We start from the raw sequence: 27,788 nt of genomic DNA on the forward strand, positions 1-27,788 counted from the left end.
TAGTCCTTCATTGCTCCTTTGTAGTATTACAGTCAAGTCAATTTTAATATTCCAATGTTAATAATTCTCCAAATGGAATCATGATTATAAAGGACGTTAACAAGAAATGCTACTTAATGTGCGAGTTTGTTTTTGGAGTAAAGAAAAAAATGACAAACTATCAATCTGACAGTCACTGATCTTTTTATTAGTGTTGCTTTCATGATATTGCTCAGTGTAAACAGAAAACAATGGTCCGGATGCGTTCATGTTAGTACTCGGTCAATCACAACATCAGTAATTATAATTACAAAAAGCACTGCGTTCAGTTACTAAGTGTTTTTAAACATGAAATACTGTCATTTCAAAAGAAATCTATCACACTTTTCAAATACAGTATATCTATATAGTCTTTAGAGAAATGCTTTGAATAGCTCACACAGGTTAAACAAGCACAGCACTGATTTAGTGTTTGACGTCTTTGCGGTGCGTACGATAAAGCATTATTAAAACATGCAAGTAACACTTGAGAAAAATAAAGCATACTTACTGGAAAGTTTTTTCAAGGCAATGATAACTAAAATGTTTTCCAGTTACTTCAAGTTCCAAAAAGCACTGAATGCATTTGTACAATAGCTGAAAACCAGTGCTGGAACTAAACGACTGGGAAATTTAACCTGTACAATTAAATTACATACACCAAGAGATTTAACACACATTGAAAATAACATCTCAGATTCACAAGTAATGTGACATGAAGCAGAGCAGAGGTCTGGACTTTATGAATTGCTGATCATTCATTAAATGCAATAGTGCATTCAAATCTCTTGCTTTAAGAGTCATTTTGCTTTGAAGAATCGAACCACATAGTTGAATGGAAAACTTTTCCAATAAGCATCGTGAATAAAAAAAAATAAGTTTTAAACAAACTTATGTATTTGAATAATACTAATCCACCCTCATTGCTTTGCTGTGCTATGCATTACAATTTAAATTGATTTCAAATCTAATTTTCATTGCAACATGTTTTGCTTCGTTTCTAATTGAATGATTCTTGTCCTAAATATTGGTTGACTACAGTTTTGACAGGAGTTGGTTTAAATAAAACGGGTTTGTGACGATCAGTGTGTTTTTCTCTTTTGCTCTCGTAGCGTTCGCTGTAATTCCCTTAGGTTCTCTGATAAAAGCTCGACTTCGTCAGAACGTCCACTTAGTTTGGCGTCAAACATGTACGCACGGATATTATCGATCTGTTGTAAAAGTAGCTCTTCTTCAATCGTGTCATCAATTTCCGAGACATCATCTTCATCGAAAGGATTGGTGGAGGCTGCTGGAATCTCATCCGAATCCTCTTTAAAAGGGTTCCCTCTATCTTCATCGTCCTCATCTTCAAATGGATTTCTAGGTGACGTCACTTTACCTCCATATATATCTTCCCCAGCATCATCTTCTTCAACAAATGGATTGTAATCCTTATTTCCATTGGCTGCCTGGTTCATTTCGCTCTTAATTTCATTATTTGCCTCTTCTTTATGTGGAGAGGAATCTTCATCCCCAAACGGGCTTCTAGCTTGTGAAATTGCTGCGTACTCCTCTCTTTGCCTTTCCAAGTGTGGTGAGTTTCCTATCAGATGTGGGATAGCCTTTGCAGGCTGAGTTGTAGATTCAGGGCTGGCAGCCAAATGTTCTTCTTGGTCGCCTTCGTCCTCTTCTCTTTCGTGAACGTTTTTTCTGTCTCTAAAATCTAAGCAAGAAGCTATCGTTTGTGCTTTGTTCTCAAGCTCTTTTTGCTGTAGATGCTCGATCTGTCTTTCCTGCAGGTCCGTCTCCTCGGCCAGCTTCTGGGAAAGCTCGATGGCTCGGCTGGTCTGCTGGGCATCGAACTCATCCTGAAGCTGCCGCAGGTTCTCCTCTAGCATGGCCACCTCGTCGGCCCGGTTTGCCAAGCGTGCTTGACGCAAGAACGACTCGATGTTTTCAATCTGTTGTAGCAGCGGGTCGTCCAGCTCCGAGCGAATGCCCGATTGCGGCAGCCAGCCTCCAGCTTTGCTCATGCGGGGAACGTTTCCATTTGCACTGATGGCCGGCCGGTTCTTCACGTTTTCACTTCGACGTTTTTGTGCCTCTAGTGCTGCCTAAATTACACAGAGAGTGAGTTACGAGCTGGGTTTCGAAACAAAATCTGTGATTAGAATAATATGATTTATGTATTCACCTGTTTGTCCTGCTGAATCTTTTTCTCCTGCTCCTCCCTCCTCTTCTCCTTTAGCTCATTATACTTCTCTTTAGTGGGCAGTGATGTTAGACCCAACAGTTTCTCCTACAGGGTTTAATGAAGCAAGCGTTTGAGTACTGAGATCTGAAGTATATGTGCACTATTTGATGCTTTTAACTCACCTGAATAAAAAGCGTGGCGGCGTAGCGCACCATTCTTTGCAGCTGAAGGGCTTTCGGGTGCGGCTGGACCTTATCTTTTAACCCGAGCGTGATGATCTTCTTACTGATGCGGACAGAAAGCCGTAGAAATTTATATTGGGAATTCTAATACACAATTTTTTATATCAGCACATCGTCCCCTTGGAATTATAAGGTTCTATTTGCGTTCTGAGCAGTTTTGAGATATTGAGCATCAAAGTTTTTGCATTACATATAGTAAAACTTACATGGGGAAGAAGTTTCATTCAAACATGAAAATAACAGGGACCCTAAATGCATTGTAAATATACAATATTAAAATACTCTCAAATTTCTAAATGTGGATTTTTGGAAGGGTCAAATGCAGATAGAACCTTCTAATTCTAAAACAACACTTTTTGCTAAGAATTATAAGGTTCTATCTGCCAAAACATTATTTAAACATTAAATATAAAATTAATGTTGTAACAATTTTTTAACATGTGTTAGAAAGTAACATTTTAATCCTTTCCATGACATTTAATATTTTTATTTTTAGCACTTTTATCTCTAAAAGTCTGATTTTACATTGCTCTTTTACAACATTGCTTCTTCCCTCTTCTTCCTCAGTTTCTCTACCATCCTCCTGTATATTTCGGGTTCATTACAAAATAGACAATTTTGTTTTAGCATGTTATACCATTCCCTACTGAAAAATCCAGCTAAGACCAGCATAAGCTGGTGAGCTGGTTTGAAATGGTCTCAAAACTTGGTTTTAGCAGGTCTCCCAGCTTGGTTTTAGAAGGTATTGCTGGTGTAGTAAGCTGGTCTAGCTGTGTTTTGGTCACTTTTAAGCTGGTCTAGCTGGACTTAGCTACTGCTACCTTAAACCAGCTAAAACCAGCTACCAGCTTATGCTGGTCTTTGCTGGATTCTTCAGTAGGATTGAGCAGCTACAGGCTACAATTATTCTGAAATAATTTTAATACTGAGGCAACTGCTTTAACAATCTTTTACATTTTGACATAAAAATCATAACATACTGTAAACACACTTTTTTTGGGGTAGGATAGGTTAGTTCATTTTTCTGTATTTTTTATCGTAGTGCTCGCCTCTTAATATCAGGAACTATGAAGCTAGCACTGCTGGCTAGTGTGGTGTCTAACTATGAAAACAATCTCCTCAGCAAGACCTAAAAAAAAGACTGCCCCTACTGAAAAATCCAAAGACCAGCACAAGCTGGCAGCTGGTTCTAGCCGGTTCAAGGCGACAGCAGCTGGTGTAAGCTGGTCCAACCAGCCTGGCAAAGCTGGTCAAGCTGGTGGGTCAGCCGGTGTTAACCAGATAAGTCCAGCCAGACCAACTTAAAAAGCGACCAAAACACAGCCAGACCAGCTGAAAAAGTGACCAAAACACAGCTAGACCAGCTTAAAAAGTGACCAAAAAAACAGCTAGACCAGCTTAAAAAGTGACCAAAACACAACTAGACCAGCTTAAAAAGTTACCAAAACACAGCTAGACCAGCTTAAAAAGTGACCAAAACACAACTAGACCAGCTTAAAAAGTTACCAAAACACAGCTAGACCAGCTTAAAAGGTGACCAAAACACAGCTAGACCAGCTTAAAGAATGACCAAAACACAGCTAGACCAGCTTAAAAAGTTACCAAAACACAGCTAGACTAGCTTAAAAAATGACCAAAACACAGCTAGACCAGCTTAAAAAGTGACCAAAACACAGCTAGACCAGCTTAAAAAATGACCAAAACACAGCTAGACCAGCTTGCTATACCAGCAATACCAGCAAAAACCAAGCTGGGAGACCAGCTAAAACCATCTCACCAGCTTAAGCTGGATTTTACAGTAGGGTGAACTTGCCTAAAATTCAGGCTGTCGATCTTAAGGTTTCTTCAAAATTTTGCGTTGCGTGCCATAATCCTCACAGATATTGTGTGTCTGTGATTTTTCCTGTCGTCAAGGACAAAGCCGGCAACACCACATATAGGGACAGTTTCACAGACAGGGATTGGACTAGTCCTAGAATAAAATAAATGTAAGAGCTGTCAAAACTGAAAACAACTTGCACTGACATATCTTAAATACATCAGTGCCCTTTGTTTAGCCTCAAAATGCACACAAGTAATACTTTTAGTAAGGCATGTTTGTTAAATATTTTCTAATGAAACTAAGTTCTAGTTCTGGCTTAAGATAATCCCTGTCTGAGAAACCACCCCATAAAGTTGGATCCTGATTGGTCCCCTTCTGTGCATTCGAAGTGCTGATTAGCTCACGCAGATAGAACCTTATAGAGCCAACTTAGAGTTCAATTTTGTAGATAGAACCTTTTTGTTTTTTAATAAAACGTCCCAAAATGTACAAAACTTAAAATAAAACACCACATAATGTAAATAAGTTGTCACAGAGTAAGAATATGTGAATAACTCAATTTTGACAAAAATGTTAGATAGAACCTTATAATTCCAAGGGGATGACATGTCAAGTTTCCTACCTCAGAACATCGATGAGCTCATAGTATTTTTGTATTTCCATCCTCAATCCAGCTGCATTCTCCAGATTATAGTCCGTCTCTCCAGCACTGCGGGAAACACACAAAACTATAAAGTCTGACAATCTTTTGATGTGCCATCCAGAAGCGGTCTTCAAAACAGCATTAAAGTGAACAAATGCACATCCGTAATGTTTTTCTTACAGCTGTTGAGGGCTTACTTGAGCGACTCGGCCATGCGCGTATACTCTGGAGCTTTGGCTTCAACCTTCTCCATACATGTCCTCAATCTCTACACAAACAAAACAAACAATACAGTGTTTATCACAACTATTAACTAGTAACTTCTCAAAGCAATAAATCAACATTCTTTACTGCTTTTCCTGCCATTCATGTGTAAAGCAAGTAGCCTTTATATTATTTTGCAAGCTACTGAGCTACACACAAACAAAGTAAAAACAGCAACACTGAACACCTAATTTACAATTTAAAGCCATTGAAAATAACCTTTTGATTTCAATATACAGCTTTTATTCAAACAGAGGAATGTGTACAAATAATATGTAAGTGGATGTAAATGCAACCCTAGTAATGGTTGTATTAAGGGCTGCAACAACTAAACAATAAAAATCGATAATGAAATTTGTTGTTTTCCTTATACAGCGCGAGCTGCGTGAAATTTTCTTCATATAACGCTGCTTCTTACCACGTGACCATCTTGTTTAAAAGCGAAGCAGTGTTGCCAGGTCCTCTGCCCTTTGCGTTTTTTTAACTGTTTCCACAGGTTGATGTTTTTCTGCCAGTTAGAGATGTAAGGATTTGGTTTATTAGTTGTTGGTATTTGGGCTGTGAAGAATCATTGGGATGCTTTCGGTCTTATTTTGAATTTGCTGTTGGGCTGGTTTTGTAACATGCATCTGGCAACCCTGACAGGACAATGACGGAAGCAAAAGCGCAAACGAACGCTGGGTAATAAAGGTTTCATTTTCTTTAATATAAGTGAGTTTGTATTTGTGTAATTGTTGTCGAGTTTTAATAAAAAAAAAAACTAGTATTGAACCACAAACTAAACATCTGTTTTAAAGTAAGGGCGAACTCCAGGATTGTATTACTGTAACAATGCATGTATATCACTTTTATATCATAATGGATTATTTATTTTACGAATAATGTTAATTCTCATCAAGGTCTAAAATTGAAGATTAAAATGAGTTTATTAATCTCTATCAAAATGTCCTCACCAGCACATCCCTGAAGACTCAATTTGTTTTGTTTATTTATATTTTGACACTTAAAGATGTTTTATTATTTAAAGCTGCACAAACTTTTATATTTTAAGCCTTAAATAAAAAAAAACATCATTAAGATTATATTAGTAAAACTATTAGTAATGTGTGGCTTTTGCACTTTTAAAAGTACACTTCTACACATGAATACCCTAATTTACTGCCTTAATTAGCTATAATAAGTCAAATAAATCGAATTAGGTAAATATTAAGGTTTTTATTAGATTAGATAATCACCCAATTATCAATACCCGATTAATTTTTTTTTCCGAAAAAATCATCACCCGATTAATTGATTAAAAAATAACCGTTAGTTGCAGCCCTAGTTGTATTAATGTTTTTGATAACTTTTAAACCACCAGTTTAAACTAACTATATATAGTCATTGCCTCAGCCTCCTCCGTGGTATTGCCTCTATGTTTAGCTTGCTGTCCTAATTCATTCAAGTCCTTTCTCAATATTAGGCAACAAAACTTTAACAATTGATAAAAAGTGTACGTCATGTTTGGACTTGCAGGTACCTTGTAAAGTTTGACAATATCAGGCACATGATCTTTCTCTTCCAGTTTGTGTTGATGCCGCATCAGCGCGTCCATGCAGTGATGGCAACAGCGCACCCGATCTTCATCTTTCTCCTCCAGGACAGATGTAACAGAGGAGAGGCTGCTGATGGAGCCGCGCCGAGGGGTCTGCTGTACGACCTGTGCTCCAGAAGAGCCGCTCTGACCCGGACTGCCCGGTGCAAACAAAGCCTCCTTGGTCCCACTGGTTAACTTATCTGAAAGCAAAGCAAGTGTGACATCCTGAACACATCAAATCAAGGCCATGCCTTGGATGTTAGCATTTAAAAAAGACACATGTAATACATTCAAAGCCAGACAAACATGTATAATCACAGGTTATTTCATGCTTTTTTGCGATGTATGTAACTCACACGCCAGCGTCAGAGGCATAAACTCTGTGCACTTCCTGCACATAATGGAACCACAGAGACGACAATGATGACGGCGGTTACGGATGTTAAATTTGCCCCCACAGTCGGGACAAAACGGCACGTCTTGATCATGTACCCATGACACCACAGACTTCTCAAGTGCTGAGAAAACAAATACCACAGTAATCAAGTTTTAAGTTATGGCTTTATCAATACTCAACGCGTTTGTGATTTGCCATGATGCTGCTGTTCACCTACATCTTATCTGGGCTGCATCCATGTTTGTTCTGTCAAAGGAGGTTAGCTGGAAACAAAAAAAGGAATGTTAGAACTAGTTGATCATGATCTCTCTTAAATCTGTTACATGAATCTATCATAAACACATCCAAAACATAAACACGAAGCAAAAAAGTGCTAGACGTTACTACTTCCACATATGAACAACTACATGCATGTGGTAATAATAATAATATCGCTGACTGATTGGTGCAACACATGAACCTACATAAAGTCATGTTGAGAAAATTCAGTGAAAATATAATTTTAATATCTTTAATTTTGACCGAGTATGATCATGTCAAAGTTTGAAATTATAGTGAAATCAAACTTTGATGCTCCAAATCTCATCATTAAACTTTGAGACTTTAGTCTGACAGTGTCACATATTTATTCTCATGTCCTGCAGCTTTCATTTCTACTGAATGTTTGACAGCAAGTCTGCATTAACAGAAGTACTATAGGATAATCAAAATCACCTTTTCTAGTCGTATGATGCGTTTGTTGACTTCAATGACATGATGGTCGATTCTCGCAGCTCTGTGCTTTTTGAAATCATCTAAGTGACTGCGGGTGGCCCCTAGATTAACAAAATACATTCATTACAATCTGCAGATGAGAGCAAATATAGCACTAACATCATGAACAACAACACCTAAAACCTAAATACTGTTAGCTGAAGACAGACTCAAGAGTCTTACCGAGTTCCTGCGGTTCCCACATGTAAGGGTCCACACCTCCATAATAAAAAGACTCATAACTGCTCTCGGTCCTCTCATCTCCATCCCGTTTCAACAGCTTGTCTTTGGCTTTCTTTGCTTTCTGCATCAGGCCTGTAAAGAAACCATTGATTAAGACCACCTTCACATAAGTGAAAAAAGTGATGTAATGACCAAAATGTAACCCATATTTGGGGTAAAGCCTCTGCATTTAAAGCATCCAATTGTAAAGAAGTGAACACACACACCTGGAGCAGTGGGCAGTAGTGATGCTCGGGTCCGGTTTTTTTTTCAAACCACATTTATGAATTTATTTGGCCAGCCCCGCACCACTGTATCTATTTTTACAACCTGCCCCGCGACCATTAAATAGACATGCTAGGCACTGTAATGCAAGTGAAAACAGGCTTTATTTCAGCCTAAAATTGCTTGGAAACAACCATTAGATTACATCGCCCTGGCAACAGCCTGCACTTATGAACCATATAAACCAACATGGTAATATTAATAACAAGATAAGGATAATGATACACGTTTTCAACATTTACAAAGCAGCGTTTGTATTCATCTGTATAGAAGAACTATAAATACCTCTACATTACATTTAGCAGCTTGACCTTCTTCTTTTTAATGTTTTACCCACACCTCATCTTCAATCTTCACTTTTATTTCCTGTTTGCTTTGTTGTTGTGGCTGGCGGCAGGAGCTGCTTGGTGCTTTCGTAACATGAGGTCGAATGTTTAAGGAGATCGCGGAAGTTACATTGCTACGTAAGCCTAAACATTCTAACCTTATCAAAGAACCTAATAAAATATGAAAATATATTTTCCCAAATATTAAATATAAGCTATTATATATATATATATATATATATATATATATATATATATATATATAAAAATTTTACCCGCCCCAACCCAAGCCATCTTTAAGTTCGCTGACGACAGATCCATCTTGGGCCTCATCACAAATGGCAGCAAGACAGCCTACAGAAATGAGGTAAAGCGCTATAACAGTGATGCAGTGATATAGCAACCTCAGCCTCAATGTCAGCCAAACTAAAGAGATGATCGTGGACTTCAGGAGGTCACAGAATGTCACTAACACCCACTTAGCAGTGAAAAGAGTCAGAAGCATCAAGTTCCTCTGTGTACATCTCTCTGATAACCTCTCCTGGACCCTGCATGCCACGTCTGTCTAAAAAAGTTTGGCCTTTCCTCCTTACCAACTTTTACAGATGCACCATTGATAGCATCCTATTCAAAAAAATGCTGGGTTGTTTTTAACCCACGGCTGGGACATTATTGGACAGAACACACTGCTGGGTTAAAATGACCCAAAACAATTATACATACGAGGAGGACTCGCAAAATAACAACTGACCCCAGTCACCTGCACATAGCCTGTTCACCATGGTGTCATCAGGTAGGAGGTACCGAAGTAGTAAATAAGGGCACAAACTCCCTGAACTCACCTGATGCCCCCCATGCTTATATCATGTTTACTTCAGCACATCAACATTACATTTACATGCCCTGACTTTCCACTGTTTATAATTTAGGATTTGCACTATTCTGCATATTTTGACATAGCTTGTTTCCTCATGGGGACATCAACACAAGGTCACAAAAATACTGGTATTTATATCTTTAACGTGATAATTACCAGGTACACACACACACACACACGGTTAATTTTTCGGTAAGGGGTGTTAACCCCCTGTCAACCAGCACAGATACATCAATCTGACCCGAGTGTCACTTACTCTTCAGCTGACCGCTGACATGCCGGTTGTCTCCAGAATGCTCCTCCTCATAGTGATCCTGTAACTGATAGAAAGACTGGAGGTCTTTCAGACAGAGGGGACACAGAAAGCCCTCCTTCACTTCAGCAGAGTCCTCTAATGAAGGTGCATATATGGAGGCCATGAGGTGGTTTTCTATGCGAAGGGTTTGATCCAAAGCCTTTGGGTTTATGCTGCACCTGTACTGTTACGACAGCACCAGTCACCCCGGACCCCCTACATCACACAAACCTGCGCAAAAATCATTGTCATGAAATATCTACATATGTAACTTACTGTCTTATTAAGTCAAAAGGCTTACACCAAACCAAAAAGTGCATTTAATCGAAGGCTAGATCGTCTGTATGTTTACGTTTCTTATGATGTCTCCTGTCAGAGTTAGTAAACATACAGCAGGCCTGAACGAAACCACAGTGACAGATGACAAAGAAATAGATGTATCTGCCTTATCTCTTACCGACAGCCTCTTACGTATAAATATTTACAGATATCCAGACAGATGCGGCATAACAGATGAGTTTTAAATGAGCAGTAAAGCGCTGGTCATATGGCAGATCGTGTGACTTCCTCCGTATGAGGCGTGAACACAGCTACACTCTGCTGCTAACCGCTTCAATCAAAGCATCGTGTCAAAATAAAAGTCTTACGATTACCGCCCTTTAAGATTAACAAGTGTGGAATTTATTTAAAGATGGATAACGTTTACTACGTATAACTGTTTCATCTTATAAAATTATTGTGTAAGTTACACCTCACCCACACACAAATAATTGCCGTGAGTCTGGACCATAGGTCTTACTTTTGTTAAAGAAATAAACCGGGAAGCTACTTCCGGTGCCGGTGTATGACCATAAATATAACTTTAACCTGTCAATGTAATGTTTGTCATCTGAAATGTTTTTCCATTACCAAGAATATCAAGATATTTGTGGTTTTGATTTGGCTGGTCAAAATAATATTTTTTACTAAGTAATGCTTTGCATTCAACAAATAAAAGCTCATATATTTTGTGAGCAACAGAATTCATTTTAATCTAGACTTCGGATTTATTTACTGACTGTAAACATTTGTTTTTGACAATGTCATATTTTCCTCTCGTATGGGGTTTGTCTGTTTTTAAAGTATCCGAGTCTGTGTTTTGTTAGTAGATACACATGAAGAGACCATTTTTTTAGCGATAGAATCAAAATATAAATTTTGAATCTAATAGTAGCAGTTTCTGGATAAAGTGCAGCAACTGAAAACAGTTCACATTAAAGTAATGATTAGACCATACAGTCATGTGAAAAACAAAGTACATCCTCTTTGAATTGTATGGTTTTATGCATCAGGACATTATAAAAAAATCACCTGTTCTGTCCTCATCAGGTCTAAAAATCAGACCACATATTACACCTGTCCTTATTTATTTTTCAAACACTAAAACAACCACAGTCATGTGTATGAAAAACTAAGCACACCCTATGATTCAATAGGTTGTAGAAGAACCTTTAGCAGCAATAAGTTGAAGTGATAGTTTTCTGGACGACTTCTTCACGACTCTTTATATTGTTGATAAGGATTTTTTTTCTTTCATTGAGGTTTGTGTGTAATTATTTACACACGGCTCTCTTAAGATCCTACCACAGCATTTTATTTGGGTTGAGGTTTTGACTTTGACCGTTTAGATCTGTTAAACCCTACAGACACACAAAAACACATTTACTTCACTGTCATTACTTAAGCCAGCTGAGAAATATTTATTTATATTATACTAATTCTGCCAGTTGGCACAATTCTTTCATTAACAACTGTGTAACCTGTTACTTGAATTGTCATTATGCATGACAAAATTTGTATTTTTTCTGAGAGTTACTTATATATAAAAATCTGACTTTTTCCATGGTTTAATTAATGTCATAATTGGGTCGGACCCCAGTGCTTCTATTAACCTAGAAAATGTAAAAAAGATCAACCAAGTAACTTTCTCTGCAAGCATGCACTGTAAAAAAAATACTTTGCTGCCTTAAAATGTTTTGTTGAATCAACTAGGATTTACAAGTCATTTCAACTTATTATTATTTATCTTGACTAGAGATGAGTTGTTATAACTACAGGTGAGTTGTTATAACTTAAAAAATTAAGTTGACTTTTCTCAACTATATGTTATAAGTTGTGACAACTCATCTCTGTTGACATGACTTGTAAATCTGAGTTGATTTTACAAAAATGTTTAAGGCAGCAAAGTATTTTTTACAGTGTGTGAAAAATAGCTTAATTTGGCTCCCCCTGTCATGTCAGAAATATAATTTATAATAAATTAATAATACATTTTATTATAATAATACTGGCCCTTAATCTGCACAATCCAATCCAACCACTGCTATTCAGTGCAGAAAGACAGAGCGAGAGAGAGAATTTTTGACAGCACAGTTTAGTTTCAATTTTCAACAAACCACTATTATGACATCAGTGTTTGCATTTCATCAGCTCATTTGCATTTTTAAAGGACACACCCAAAAACAGCACATTTTTGCTCACACCTACAAAGTGGCAATTTTATCATGCTGTAATAAATGATCTATATGGTATTTTGAGCTAGAACTTCACATAATATTTATTTTACATCTTAAAACTCTTGTAAAATGTCCCCTTTAAACTGTTTATCATCATTTAATGTTACTTGGGTGAATGTAGAAAAAACGGAGTGAATAGTTTACAAGTGAATGAATAGTTTAATTAGCAACTGGTTCAAGTAACTTCAAACACGCATACAGTCACATTAAACTCGTACTGTAATACATTGTGCTCATAAAAAAAGTGTTTTACAAGGTATAAGAGGTTGAAGTGAGTTGGACAGACACAGCTTAACATTTAAAAAATGTACTAGTCAGCAAATGTTTACATGTTTTCAAATCAATTTCAGCTGAATTCTTACTCTGTGTTTACTTACAGTATCATTTTAAATGACCAAATATCAGACATCCTTAAACATGTTGTAGTTTTATCAAACTGTCAAAAGACAAGTTAACAACAAAAGATAACCAAAGAATTGCAGGCACACCAATCTCTACCAAAAAGGGCACCTGAAAAGAGAAAGAAAAATAATGAGCATACAATATATACTGTACTGTAGATAATACAAAATACAACTGTTGAACTGTAGATTAATGCAGGGGCTCTTCAATAGTCATGCATTTATAAATATTGTCTTGTAATGAAAGAAATTAACATTTTGGTGTAATTATATTTTGTCTATAGAAACACTTGTACACCTCTGGAAAACACAACAAAAGCAAACCTTAGGAGTGAAATAAAGTCAGCCAACAGTAATGTAAAAGACTGAGAGCATGACAGATGTAATTAAACATTAGGGTTATTCCATCAAATAATGATTTTTAACTATTCCTAAAAAACATGTAAAACATTAGTATTGTGCAGTTTAAAAAGAAATATAAAGTTGTTTTCTTTGTATTCAGAATCTGAAAACCTTGCATCTTTTTGTTAGTTTGTCTGTTTTCAAGTCAGTGCAAATAAAAACATTATTTTATTAGGAATTTGGCAGAAATGTTTTCGGTAGATGATGTCGGTCTTACTTAAAAGCATATAGTAAATTTAGAAAAACTGAAAATAATCTTGAAGTGGTCTCTTAATTTTTTCCAGAGCTGTATATAAAACATGCTTTCAAAAAGATTTTAAGATAATAAAAAGCATTTCAGTTAAGTGACCCGGCCGTAACGCTTTAATGGTGGTGTGAATCTTTGACATAATCTTACTCATTTAATATTAAAGATATCGAGGTTATATTGTCACACAATGTTCTTTACATTATGTAGGATGATTTTACGTTGAAATCACAAAAATAACTTTAGCTGGGTTTTCACAGACAGGTCACGTATATTTACCACAGTCCTCTAGAGGTCAGTGTTGCTGTTCTTTGTTTTTTTATAACAATCATTTTAAATGTTTGAGTTCACATATCTTCGCTGTCCTTCCGAATGCTTTTATGTCCAATTCACTCTTTTTCAAGAAACAGAATAAACACAGTATTTTTTTATTGATTACACACTGTGTTGTCTAAGTTGATAAGCACTTTTAATACTTTTTATTTATTGAATATTTGCAAAACCCATTGACAAACAAAAGAGTGACCAATAATAATGAGTTATGACAAAAAAAAAAAAGGAAATTCAAAATATATGGAAATACAAGATTTCGGAAGGACAACGACGATATGTAGTTGATAATCAAATTTCTTTGATTTGCAGATGATCACATACCATCCGATATAACACTGGCACAGGTTTTCATGTGAAGTAGCTTGTTTGATTAACAGCTCCACTTGAGTCGGGACGTCCAGGGTCTCATCATGTGAAAAGTCGCGTCCTAAATGAAGCAAATCACCAAAACGTACATTTAAACCTGAAGTAATTCACTTCTGATGAATATGTCTGTATTTATGTCTCTGTGGTGAAACGGTGAAGGGCAGTTTTGCTTACCGGTTAGTTTGTCTCGTACCCTGTTGATAATTTGGATTGCCTTCTTGTTTAAAGCTTCGGGCTGCACGAGTCCGTCGCCAACTAAAGAAACAAGTTTCTTTAAGTGTTAACTATACTCTTATTATAATACAATATAATTTAATAAAAACTACACGTCTATACATTTGTATTCATATTCTGTATGTCAGACTCGATCAGACAGAGACTTACTGAATGAATGAATAGATTCAGGCACTGTGGTCCCAGGCTTTTTGTGGGTGGTCTCTCCCAGGTCAATGCCCTCCATGGCTTCTACATGAAACCAAAACGGATAGTTTACACCATGAACATGCATTTGTTTGTTTAATAAAATGCTGTCCGGTATGAAAATGTTGCTTCTTTATTATCACCTGACCATTAATGACATGTTTCAAAAGTGTGATGTACTGAAACTGTAAATTAAAGCCTTTAGAGTATTAAGGGGACAAGATTTGTGTTTAACAAGTAAAGAAGACAGCATTGAAGAAAACAGTCCTTTCACAGGGTGTTAGGTGTCCTAATAGAGATGAAAGTCAACTCACCCACTGACTGTCCTGCCGTGTATGAATCTGTTCTGGTCCGCGAGCGTTTGGTTCCTTTCGTGTTTGCTGTAAAACATAAACACGCGATTGTTTGACATTCACAAACAATATCTTGTAGGCGTCAATAGTTTTGAAAAGATGAAATATCATGATCTTACTGTCCATAAGTCTCCAGTTAAGTAATGGATCATAAACAAAAGCTTCCAACACAGCCATCACACTGTCTCTGTGTTCCCTCAACACCTCCATCACTGTGTGACATGTGATCCGATAGTTACCGTCCAATCCTGTCACCTGACCAGAGAAAAGTCAAGTAAAATAATATAAATCATTTCATTGTACATTAAAGTACATTCAAAAAATTACCTCCATAGCATTGGTTAACATGCGAGTTAATCTGAAGGGTATCTTCTCAGGGAATTTCTCTCTGGTCATTGCAACCTAAAATATAAAAACAACAAGGTTGTCATGGATGGACAAAGATGCTGTTTTGGTCACGCTGTTTTTTTTATTAATAATTACCTCAAAACAATCTCCAAAATCAATATGGAGGATTTTTCCACTGAGTCTGTCCAACATTAGATTAGAAGGATGTCTGGGGTTGGAAGGAGAAGATAATGTGGTTGAATTCAATAAGCTTGTTTACACACACACACACACAGACACACACAAAATGACACAAATTTTTAGTTATCCAGTTCAGTTTGTACCTGTCTCCAAGCCCTAAGATATAACCGACCATAGACATGACAGCTAATGAACGGGTGTAGTTTGTCCTCCTGTCAAACCAAACCTGGAAAGAGACAAAAGAGACTACGTGAGACAATTCTTTTCAGTTTTAAATTAAAATAAAATGAAGTAGGGCCGCATGATTCTGGAAAAATTAGAATCACAATATTTTAGTTATTAAATGAAGATCATGTATCTCCCATGATTCTGAATGCCAACCAAACAAAATAACATATCATTTACTAAAGACAATTGCTACAATCTCTTATTAAATGTTTCATTAGTTTGAATTAAAAAGATTCATTGACTCACTAATAAATATATGTTTTTACTGATGAAAGAAGGTGTTTGCCCCGTACACATTGGTGTTTAAATGTAAACTGTAAACTATTAAAATAAAGATACTGTGTGGTTGAAAAGAGCTGTTTAAAACCTACATCAGGGTCTACCAAACTTTTTCAATCCGGGACCCACCTCGACAGGTAAAATCCTTTTTAAGACCCACACATAATTTTTTTTTTACATAATTTTCCTTTAAAAGAAGCTTCATTAGATGTTAATTTTAACACAGTTTGCAAATAAAGTAAAGCAACTACTTATCCTGTTGTATTTACAGACAGACAGCCACGACACACGATGCCAGTATAAATGTGAAACACAGTCTCACGGCAAGTTGTGTTATAGTAACGAAAATTTTGATTAATTTATTCATGTTTGCTGAAACGATTTTCGGCTGTTTTTCGTGTCTCTGCAGACAAATGTCTTTTTCGTCCTTCCCAGCACGAATTTCTATCAATGGCTGTTCGTGTCTATGGCACGACTTTCTTTATCGTGTCATTTTATATTTTGTTTTCTCATCGTTCTTTCCTCTTTTTAAATCATTGTCGCTTGGGGTTAGGGTTAGATTCGGGGGTTTGCTTTATGATGTCATGTTATGCATTGGTTTCTACATGTTTTTCGTCCACTTTTAAAACTATTCTCGCCTGGAGTTGGGGTTTAGGTTAGAAAGTCGCAGAAAGTGATTCTAACTCAAACCCCAAGCGACAATGATCAAAAAATAGAAAACAATGATGAGAAAACAAAATATAAAATGACACGATAAAGAAATTTGAAAACAGCCATTGATAAAAATTTGTGCTGTGAAGGACGAAAAAGACATTCATCTCCAGAGACACAAAAAACAGCGGAAATTCGTGTTATCAAACACGAATAAATTAATCAAAATTTTCATTACTATAACACGACTTGCTGTGAGACTGGGTTGCAAAGCTTGTGAACGTTTAACGGCGTATTTAAAGCACAGATGAAACTTGCAAGTGAACCAATAAAGAATTGGCATTGCAACCTACTGTTTAAAAATCCTCCTTTATATAATGACTGCTGCGAATCTGCGACAGCGCCCACACATATGAAATGTTCTGGTAAGATTTCTGTCAAAGGTTTAATAGACAGACGAATCCTTATAATTTAGGAGTGAGATTGTGTGGGTGCTTGATTCGAGATTGTGATGTTTTTACGATTAATCGTGCAGCCCTAAAAAGAAGTTGTTTAATAGACATTAATGTATGACTGGAGAGAGTCGTGTGTGTATGACAGATGATGAGTACACACCTCTGAACTGGGACTCTTAAGCCAGAGGAGTTTGGCCAGGTCATCTCCTGCTGTATTATTCACTGCATGCTCAAACACCTCCACCTTTTCCATCAGAGTCAAGTGATCATAGTCGGGAGCCATCCTGACAAAAAACAGCAAACAGCTTTAGTCAAAGACTTATTTACAAGAGGCGTTTCAGGGAATAGGGAATTTTGGAAAAATATAAGCAGGACCCAAAACAGCACATACACAGAAGTCTTCATTAATGTTCAGCTGAATAAAGTCATACATATATGGGATGACCTTTGAATTTGATGCTTTTTAAAGGGTGATCTGGCATTAAGCCCTACCATGGTTGAACCGAAAGACCTCTGTCTATAATGAAAACACTTAACCCCAAATTGCTCCGTTAACTGTATCAAGGCCTGTACTGTAACTGAGTAACCCCTACAGTATAATATGACTACTTGCTTATTTAATTTCATGTTATGTCTTTACACCAATCTTTTTGTCCACTCTTACGATTAAAAATTTAAAAATTAAAAGCTTCTCTGAGATGTCTCTCCTATGACCAAACATATTTTAACATTAAAGTGAGTTAAACACTTAAAAACGGACCCCTATATACATTAGCATTAGCAATATACATATCTTTCACTTTGAGAAATAATTAATAAACATTATTCCAGAAAAAAATTATTTCAAAATCTTTCATCTCTTTCCCTGTCTTTGAAAATGTTTCCAGCTGACATCACCAAACAACTCGGTATAATACAACATGCAAACACCATTTTATGTATTCTTTATATAAAATGCAGGTCCGGTGCCATGAGAGAATGCCCCCTAAGTTTATTTTTGGTATTTATGGCAAATGTTTAAAAATGAGGCTTTACAAAAAAGATCACTAATAAAAAACATATTGTGTGTTTACAAGACTGAAATAAAAATAAAACCATAATAAAAATTCCTTTAGGTTTCGTAATTTTCTATTTAATGTATACGCAACAGGGCAATGTGTCTCCGACTGGCAATGAAGTATAGATTAATAATCGCAATGAAGGATGATCGGAAAAGATAAACGTGTAACACAGCTCAGTGTCTAAGGTCAGTGGTGAGTCATGATTCTCAAAATTAAAATTCATGTAAAATGCAAAACTATTGTAACCTTGATTCATGGTAACATTTACTATACGTGTAATAAAACAGTAATATTTTCAGTTTGAGCTATCTTAGTCCTCATAGGTATTTGTGTACAGGCATGTAAACAGCACAAAACCTGTAAAATTAAATTAGTATGTATGGGGTTTTCCAACATTTATCCGCGTTACGTTTTTATCTGCATTATGATGCTATTAGTTTAGCAAGTGTGTTCAGAAATTCAATGCCAAATCAAAAAGATTACAGTATATTATTATTATTTATTATTATTTAAAGTTTTATTAGTTTTGTCTGTTTTGTTAGCTGTACAATACACCTTTTAAGAAAACGCTGCGTTCAAAAATTTGCCATGAGGAAGTAATCTGTGTTTTTTTTTTGGTTTAAATTTAAGCTCCCTTAAAAATTTTGCGTGCCCCTCTGTCGTTTCATTCTGCAGTCGGGCTTGCTTTAGAGATGCATCCACTGAACTGTGTGTTTAATAAGATCAGATACATTGAAGGCAAATACAAAGCTGCATTTGTCAGTATTTAAAGATTGCTTACCCTGAGCATGATGCGATGTTCAATGTTAAGCAGGATCTTCTTCTTCTCTCGGTAATCTCGTATCAGCGCATGCAGTGTGTCACAATGAGGAACCCAGCCGATCAGACCAGAGTTAGTAGAGAGAGGAATCACTGCATATCTCTGGATACTGTCAAATACACAATAAAACATCTTTGTTACCTGCCTAATGGGAATTCTGTAAAAATTGTTTTGATCATGTGTGTCAATATGAGAGGCTTGCCTTAGATTCTTGCGTAAGGATGCCGGATCATTGGCCAGCAAGGTGTTTACCAGACCAAAAAGCTGCATGACCCTTTCGTCTTGCCGTAGATCTTCATGACCCTTCAGGAGAAACATGAACTCATGACCGTTGCTGCCTGCAGAGGACAGAAGTGAACAGAGAAAGCAGTAGCACACATGAATATATATTCACAACAATAAATGGGTCAGTGACAAAAACAGATTATTTTTAAAAAACTTGTTTTAAAAGCACGCATCAGGTTTATTTCAATGCACATTGTGTATTTATGTTAATTTTATGCAATACAAAATTACATTTGCACCATTTTTATGAAAGTTAAGACTGAATGGACCTGAAAATGTCAAATGGTGTAACCGCCAATTGTGCCAAAGAACGAGAAATATTCAATATTTTATCCACCTTGATGGCATGTAAGCATAATCATAAAAAAATCATTTAAAAATATCATTTCATTAGTTATTTCTAAATGTAAATTTTAATGCGTTTTTGTAATATTTGACCTGACATTCTGAAAACAGCTCTGTTTTCTAAATAATCTTTGACAAATGATGTAAAAATGTATGTAAAAAAATCATATTACACTTAACTAGATGATTATATTTTATTCCACATTTTTTTTTTTAAATACTAGTTACACCAATTGACACATACTGGTTACACAACATTGACCTTTTTTTCAATTATCCCTTAAATGCTCTTTCAAAATTAAATACAATTTTAGATTTTGTCCTCAAAAAAGAGAATGTATGCAAGTAATCTGCAAATTTATTTTGAAATTTTAACCCTTTTCCATTTAATTGAACCATACGACACAAAATAATTAACGTCACGTCATTGACCCACATAACGTCGTGTAACACTGATTAATGAGACGCACATTTGGTTTTATCAACATTAAAAAGTTTTGTGCAAATCTGTATATGAAACCAGGCTAATGCTGGGGTGTTTAATGAGTGAAAAGGGTATTTAGGGTGTTGCTATTGTGTTTCAGAGTATTGCAAGGTGGTTCAGAGTCCATGAATAATATTGACTTGCATAATAATTCTGCACAAACTGAAGTAATAGTGATGCTTGACTTACGGTTACAAGTTGAAGCCAGACAGTTTTACTACAAGTCGTATTAAATATTCAATTAAAGGTATCAAGTACAGTTACTGATGGGCATAATAAAATATATGCCATAAAAACAGCCACCCAGAGAAAACATTCATTACATTCAGCCACTGTGAAGTATATAAACTATATAATAGTTTCTGCACAGACACTGCTTGTCATTTCAGAGGATTTAAAGATGATTAAAGTGTCATAGTTCTGGATCTCTGTGGACACAGACACAATGAGTCCATTCACATCCACTGCTAAATATTATAACAGCACTGTGATGTCATTTAGGTGAAAGGAGCAGAAAGTAATGAAAGAAGAGAACACACTTCTGGTTTGATGAGATTAACAGACTGACAACATGACTCGGTGTCATAGCTCGAATCTCATGAATAACTCTGACCCTAAACGTTGAGTAAAAAAGCAAGCAGTCATGTGGACCAGATTATTGTATTTGTGGCATTTTAAAATAGTACGCATCACAATAGTGGCAGTAGCTTATACACCTTATTGCGTCCTCTTATTGGACGTCCAGAGCGTGAGAAGCACTGTAAATTGCAAGCTACAATTTCAAACGTTTTTCTAATTGTAGTTGAACTGCGTTATGCTACATACACACCAAACGCGGGGCATCACGTTACTCGCTCTAGATTACTCGCAGGATTTAACCTAGTTCTATGCAAATTTTTCGCTCGAGTTGAATATTTTCAACTTGGACGAAGACACGTTTGAGGCGAATAGCGTGCTTTTTCGCGAGAAACGCGCCAGCCAATATCGCAACATTCGCATCGCCCCACGCGAGGAGGTGCGTCTTTGCATTGACTTTGTATGTATACTACTCGCGTAAATTGTTAAACTCGCATCGGGTGTGAACCCACAGTTAGATGTCACATGGCTTGTAGTTTAACAGTCGTATAAAGCAACCTTTCCAACAAATACCAGAATATGGACCTTACCCATGATGGTGAGTTTGCGTGGCCGCTGTTTGGAGGTGATGACCTGCAGCGAGGGAGCGATGGATTGGATGCGTATGATGGGTTGGTTAGGGTCATATGTACCGGGCACTGCCAGCTCCAGATCACGACACATCAACAGTTTCGGCGAAACATACTGAAGTTCTAATGAAGTCAACTGTGAATGTACGAATACAGAAACATGTAGAAGGACTGCATTGCCATGTTACTTATAAAGTGCATTCAAGCCTTTAGATTTAAGTATTTTAGATAATAAGAAATTCATTGTTTCCACATTTTTAACTAATGGTGTACATCTGAACTCAAAACAGTATAAATTATCATCTTCAAGCTTGAGTTAAAGAATAACATCTGCACCCGTAAACCCATTAAGAAAAAGCTATTTATTACAAAAACAACTGAAATATTTATAACATGATTTATGATCTGACTATAATCATTACAGTATAATAACTCTTAGCTCAGGCAGACCTGTGGCAGCTGTTTGGAGATTCTGCGAAACACGTGGTAGTACAGATCCCAGGCCTGTGTCAGGTCCTTCACATTGCCTGATCTCATGTATTTCCTGCACCAGTCCTGTGCCTCCATCAGATCTCGCCCATAAGCCTGCGATCACAGCCAGACTCAATGTAACACTCAATTATTTAATGTACTGTCAAGCTCATACTTGTATAGTTGGCTTATCTCAAACAAAACCAAGAATTATGATTAGGACCCCAAAAAGTGGCCATGTATCATCATCTGTATGTTCAACATGTACTTTTGGCAACATTTAGACTGGATGTTACAGAAATTCCCTTTGACTATAGATAAATGTTTTGAATAAAGTCATGAAAGCAGCGTCTTGGTGTATTATTGTCATTCTGGCCTCCTCAGTAGATTTGTATGTTTTTTCTTTAAATATTATTATGCTAGAGTATAGGTAACACGTGTACCTGATTAAAGGAGGTTTCTTTCAGGGTTTGCGGTCCTCTCTCCATCATGGCATGAAGGGGCTCCAGGACGGCAAACATCCCCTTGACGTTCCTCTCGCCAAAATACAGCCGTGACGCCTCCTCAAGTCCTTCGTGCCACATCTCGTGCCACAGAATGGCCACTCGGATGAGCTCCTCGCTCACCTGATGACAGACAATTTAAGTGTCAGTAACCGGAGCACAACTGCTTCTATGACCCATTATAAAATCATGAAGTGTGTTCTTGTACCATAATGGCCTGCTGGACAAGCGTGTTGCAGTGCTCGCACATGTTCTTCAGGATCTTGTTGGCTGCGTTGTGCCGTGCGGTGGTAGTGGACTTGGAGGCAACAGTTAGAGGATAAATCAAAGCCTGTGAGAGATGACAGATCAATGTCAAAGAAACAATCACATGCTGGGCCTTACAGCTGTCTACTGTTAACTCATTTTTGCTTTTATTCAAGTTACCTGTGGATGGTAGCGGCCGATGTCAGTGAGCAGCTGGTGAATGAGACGTCCCACCAGTGCACGTGGAGTATCAATACGAGCTATCAGTTGAGGAATCACCTGATTTAAAAGAGAAAGATGATTTGTGCTGTAACATCAAAAATCTTGTGAAATTTAGATATACAGCCTATGCACAGTATTATATCAGTATTTATGCACAAGAAGGATAAAAGTGGTCTTACCTGTAACCAGGTGTCTATCTGAATAGTTTTAATGCCCTCAACTAGAGCTTCATTGACCTCAGGCCAGTGGCCGTAGTCGAACCATAAGGTCAGGACTCTAAAGGTGACAGTAATTTTCAATCATTAAATGTAAGTGCGTCTGAATGTGTACATCAAATTCAACCAATGGTGAGGCTTAACGACAAAGACAGGGTGATGTAAGAGCCAGGAAGTATATTGCTATCTGAAATATTGCCAAAGACGGCGTTACAGGGACGCAGGAAGTATGGCAAGAGAGACGCAGCGTCTCGTTCCCTTCTCAGGGAACAACAGTTACATACGTAACCCGAGACGTTTTCATGTGTCAAACACAACTATGCAAAAAAGCATTTTGGTATGAATCAACATTCGCATACAGAATATATAAGCATTTAAAGCGAACAGTTTAGCACGTGTGGTTAAAACATCTAGAATTTTTATGATATTATCCTACACTACACAGGGAATAATATGGATTTTTTCCAGAAAACTTATTGCTTAAAATAGATTCAAGCAATTTCAATGACCTGTATCTATGTATGTATATTTTCAAAAACTTCCCAGGGCCTTGAATTATTTCCCCCACATTCACAAACTTTCAAGGATTTCAAGGAGCCGTGGGAACCCTGAAAAATATCCGTTTTGACCATAATTCATTCAAATTTAATCTGTTATGTTTTAAGTAAATGTTTGGTTAACTGTTAAGGAAAACTATCTGATTTGTAAAAACATATTAGACCCTTGCAATACAGTAGATCTTAAAACTGTCTGTCTCAATGTCAATCAAGCAGTAAAAGAAAGAAAAAAATATGATTGTCTATATCAGTGTTTCTCAAACTTTTTCAGCCCAAGGACCACTTTATCTTCCAATTTTTTTCTGAGGACCACCTAACAGATTCCCACTCTAATACGCCCCCAAAAATCAACAACAAAAGGAATGCTAAGCTAAATTTAAATTTAATATGCAACTGTTTCAAGTCAAAAACTAATTTTTTAAACACAAATGCAATGCTGTTCAGAAATTATTATATACATTTTATTTCATTTGAAAAAGTAAATGTGAAATGAGTTACACTTAATATGAACAACAAACTGCACATGTGGAAAAAAACTGCAATTAAACATATTATAACAGCCTAGGTCCTACTTAATGTCATTCCAAAGAGCCATTAGTTTAAAACTGAGGTATATAAAGTCTATGGCAACAATAAAAAGCTGGAAAAAAATGTTCCCCTTAATGTCCAAAATCACGAAAATCAGGGATGAAACAAAAACTAGTACATAACAAAACTAATAGATCTGTGGATTTTAGCTGCTTCAGTTGACGCTTGATCTTTTATTTTGACTCCTCTTTGGTTTAGCCACCAATCCATTTTTACGTTATTAAAACAGAATGGCAAGAACTGATATCACAGTTTCACAAGTGCATTAAAAATCTACTTAAATAAGTAATGATTTAAAACACTTGCCTAGTTTAGGTTATCTTTGGCAGACCACTGGGGGGGTTGGTGGACCACTAGTGGTCCGCGGACCACACTTTAAGAATCACTGGTCTATATGATTGTTTTTGATTGTGTGTGATAAATTTATTAGTTTTACCTGTGATTGTAGACGCTGTAATATTAAGGTATGGATGTGGTGATTTTGTTTTGGAACCCTCAAATATATTTTAACTGTATTTTTCTCAAAATAGACTTTGCTGACTCTGTCAAGTTCAACATGTGTAGCTCTTTCAGATTCCAGCAAATCATACATCGTTTTGAAGTTTGTTTAATAATGAATGTCAAAATATAAATAACTCATTTTTGAAAATTTGCTAATTCCGACTCATTTTGCCAGCATGGGTCACAGTTTTTTATTTGGCCTTCACAAGCTTTGAAGGTAAACCACAGTATAAACACTGAATGTAGAGAGTCAGTACATTATAACACAAGGGGGCAGCCTCTATACAGACTCACAAACATACACAACACAACAATGTTATTATTGTCTAGACCAGTGCGTACTCACTTACCTCAGTGTGTCTTGTAAGTTATTTCCACGCGAGAGGGAGATCGATCGGAAAAATCCCTGCACAGCAGGAACTGTGTAGAGAAGGAGAGTCTTGGATAAATCCTGCAAAAAAAAAAAAACACAAAATTTGAGTCCAAAACGTTACCTGACTACATCAACATAAAATCATGTAAATAAATGCATACTATTTCTTTCGGCTGCACTTATGTTTAAATGAAACTTTATGTTTGAATCCAAAAGTTGCCAATAAACATCAATGCATTTGCTGTGTATGTACTCTATGCAGCAACAGAGAAAGCCTGTTTAAAGTACCAGACTGAAGATCTGTTCATATGGCGTGACAAACACATTCAAAGATGAAGATTGCCAGCCCTGCTTTAATGGTAATCCATTTTCAACTTGTTTACTTGTTTTAGAAAATTGTTTAGTTGTTTGTAAAGTTGTTTGGAAATTGGGTAATGGCAAATGCTGGCGAAAGCTTCGCACACAAGCTTCTAATAATGCTCGGATGTTGATGTCTGGATTTGGTTTTGTTCTTCACCTCATTGACTTTCTTCTGTCCGGGTGAAGGTACAGGACTGTGCTCGGCGCTGTCTGCTTCACTGTCACTGTTACTGGCCTCACTGTTGCCGCTGGCACCGCTCGCGTGCCGTAGCTTCTTCTTCTCATCGCGGCCCTGATTCTGGTGCTTGTAGTGAAGCACGGCCTCAAAGTTCATGACTGCCCAAGCGTGCCACGCCTGCAAAAAATCACACACAAAAAATGAAGTTAAAGAGCCAACGCAAGTCACTGTCACAAACAGTTCAGCTGTTAGCGAAAGCAAGCAGTCACCTGCAAATATAAAGTCAGATGGTAAAACAAAAGACAGCTGCGTAACCATGACCAAAATAAACATTTCTCAAGAAGCACTTAAATTAAATGCGTCACGCTGAAAGATTTTGGGGAACAGATTGATTCTTTCTAAATAATTCTGATTAAACACATAGTGGTTATGTGGGAATCTCACGAGAGCTCTTAAGAACGTATTAGATCAGCCGCAAATCAAAAGGATAAAATAAGATTTTTCATTGTGACAAAACAACAATAATAATGAGAGTTCATGGGGGAAATTAAAATCCAGTCCTGGTGTAGCACTGCTCTTTACATTTATTAAACATGTGTGATTTAAATAATCAGCAGAGATCTCTATGAACTGAAGTGAGCAATATAAGAGAGACTGCACCTGAAATCACACTACACTAGTCAACATTTGAAGTGAATCAAAATCTTTCATAAAACTTGTCTTCTTGTTTTAAACAATGGCTTTTCTATGATGAACTTTTTTGATCCACTTTAAACGTAGTGTATTGTAGGCAAAATCCTGTAGGCTAGTATGTCCTTATTCACTGATTGTGTCTCAATCAGCTCCCTAGCTCGTGAATCAGTATATCGTGAACGCAGGTTCGGGCACTGGTAAGGACCCTAGCTCACGGCATCCTCAGAATAGTATGCCCGCACTGTACGTGCACCCCGGGATTTTTGTAACCGGGTATTTCCCAGAATTCGGGCCTATTTATGTCCCCAGGGTGTAATAATTCTAATAAAAACTAATTAAATCTAATAAATTTCAGCACCATTAATTAGTATAAACAAAAACAAGCCTAGACTTTTTATGGCTGTCATTTCCAACACACTTTGCATAAAGGGACTTTCCCACTGTTTATTCATCAAAAGTTTATTTGGTAGCCATGATAACCTAATGACATAGTGGAGCACATTAATTTCAAGCTGCATGCCTTGATGTTCAGAAAAGTAAGTAAATCAACTCTTTATTCTTTGTGTTGGGCATGTACACTATTATGCGTCATTACCATATGTGTTGAATTTCTGTATTTGTAAACATTTTTTAAATATTTTTATCACTTTAATAGTTAAAATTGTGTGTACATTACACATAGAAAGCTAGCTTCACTTGACTTCTTTTTTCAAGGGCGCTCGATGCGAAGTTCGTCACAACATGTATGTAGCCCGTCATGTGTGTGGTTCTTTTTTAAAAAATATGTGTTCTGCGCTTTGAGAGATAAGCCAAAATAAGTGCCTGCTGCAAATGCGTCTAAAGGGTTTATGAAAAGAGACACTCGCGTTTGCCAGATACTCGCATACTCATGCGTAATCAGAGTTTAATGTTAAGTAAGTATATTTGGTGAATGTGAGGGTCTCTTTTATCATAAACGGTTTTGACGCGTGTGCAGCAGGCACTTATTTTGACAAAACACGTGATGCACACAGGATCTCTCGACACGCAGGACACATATTTTGGAAAAGGGAACCACACACATGATACTCCGAACACTTATTTTGAATTAGCGTCCCTCGCATGAGGAGTCACGAGCCGTCACTGGTCATCATCTTAGCTAGTAGGGCTAGTCTTTTGACAAAAAGTCATTACCAGCACAATACATAATTTTGCCAATAAATGATGTATAAATAACAAAAGCATCCTACAATTATACATTTCTGACAAAGTATTAAAAAGTTTTGATATATGGCATTCACTTAAAATGAGCTTAGATTCCAAGCCAGGGTAGATTGATGAATCAGAAATGTAGATACATAAATGACTATAATTCATCTTGCAAGTAAAAATCTCATTAAGTTCAAGATAAATTAGATTCCATGTGAAACCACAAAATGTTTTAAAAGCACTGATTTATCATTTAAGTTTTATTTTTCACATATATTCGATGATGTGATGGTAAAGACACATTTACTTGACATAGTTGAGAAAATGGAAAAAAAATCATAAATTCCCTTATCTTATTGTCTCAACCAAGCTCATAACA

At 36.7% G+C, this 27,788-nt stretch overlaps 2 protein-coding genes across 3 annotated transcripts in view; both read right to left on the reverse strand.

Annotated features, from left to right (window-relative positions):
- Window positions 1-166: 166 nt before the first annotated feature.
- Window positions 167-10,510, reverse strand: rbsn (rabenosyn, RAB effector). 2 transcript variants are annotated; one of them, XM_055168084.2, is made up of 12 exons: window positions 10,354-10,510; window positions 9,858-10,127; window positions 8,075-8,206; window positions 7,853-7,953; window positions 7,356-7,401; window positions 7,098-7,259; window positions 6,685-6,941; window positions 5,099-5,169; window positions 4,881-4,967; window positions 2,377-2,479; window positions 2,195-2,299; window positions 167-2,114 (listed from the first exon to the last, which is right to left on the reverse strand). In XM_055168084.2, exons 2-12 carry the CDS (start codon window positions 10,018-10,020, stop codon window positions 1,101-1,103), a joined length of 2,241 nt encoding a protein of 746 aa, XP_055024059.2. In that variant the 5' UTR covers window positions 10,021-10,127; window positions 10,354-10,510; the 3' UTR covers window positions 167-1,100. The 2 variants fall into 2 exon arrangements, with proteins under 2 accessions (XP_055024059.2, XP_055024060.2); XM_055168085.2 differs by having other exon boundaries at window positions 10,249-10,505.
- A 2,080-nt stretch (window positions 10,511-12,590) lies between these two features.
- Window positions 12,591-27,788, reverse strand: part of mtor (mechanistic target of rapamycin kinase) — a 146,150-nt gene continuing 130,952 nt past the window's right edge. Inside the window, exons 39-58 of the mRNA XM_073867426.1 lie at window positions 25,508-25,705; window positions 24,968-25,068; window positions 22,936-23,032; window positions 22,715-22,813; window positions 22,497-22,619; window positions 22,229-22,411; window positions 21,765-21,899; window positions 21,276-21,450; window positions 19,198-19,333; window positions 18,957-19,104; window positions 17,275-17,397; window positions 15,645-15,727; window positions 15,457-15,529; window positions 15,301-15,375; window positions 15,093-15,228; window positions 14,935-15,000; window positions 14,585-14,665; window positions 14,375-14,455; window positions 14,156-14,261; window positions 12,591-12,961 (exon numbers count right to left, since the gene is read on the reverse strand). Coding sequence (XP_073723527.1) covers window positions 12,946-12,961; window positions 14,156-14,261; window positions 14,375-14,455; window positions 14,585-14,665; window positions 14,935-15,000; window positions 15,093-15,228; window positions 15,301-15,375; window positions 15,457-15,529; window positions 15,645-15,727; window positions 17,275-17,397; window positions 18,957-19,104; window positions 19,198-19,333; window positions 21,276-21,450; window positions 21,765-21,899; window positions 22,229-22,411; window positions 22,497-22,619; window positions 22,715-22,813; window positions 22,936-23,032; window positions 24,968-25,068; window positions 25,508-25,705 — 2,235 coding nt within the window. The 3' untranslated portion in view covers window positions 12,591-12,945. The remainder of the gene's footprint in view (window positions 12,962-14,155; window positions 14,262-14,374; window positions 14,456-14,584; window positions 14,666-14,934; window positions 15,001-15,092; window positions 15,229-15,300; window positions 15,376-15,456; window positions 15,530-15,644; window positions 15,728-17,274; window positions 17,398-18,956; window positions 19,105-19,197; window positions 19,334-21,275; window positions 21,451-21,764; window positions 21,900-22,228; window positions 22,412-22,496; window positions 22,620-22,714; window positions 22,814-22,935; window positions 23,033-24,967; window positions 25,069-25,507; window positions 25,706-27,788) is intronic.

Source organism: Misgurnus anguillicaudatus, chromosome 5 (assembly GCF_027580225.2).
Source record: "Misgurnus anguillicaudatus chromosome 5, ASM2758022v2, whole genome shotgun sequence".
NCBI classification, from domain to species: domain Eukaryota; kingdom Metazoa; phylum Chordata; class Actinopteri; order Cypriniformes; family Cobitidae; genus Misgurnus; species Misgurnus anguillicaudatus.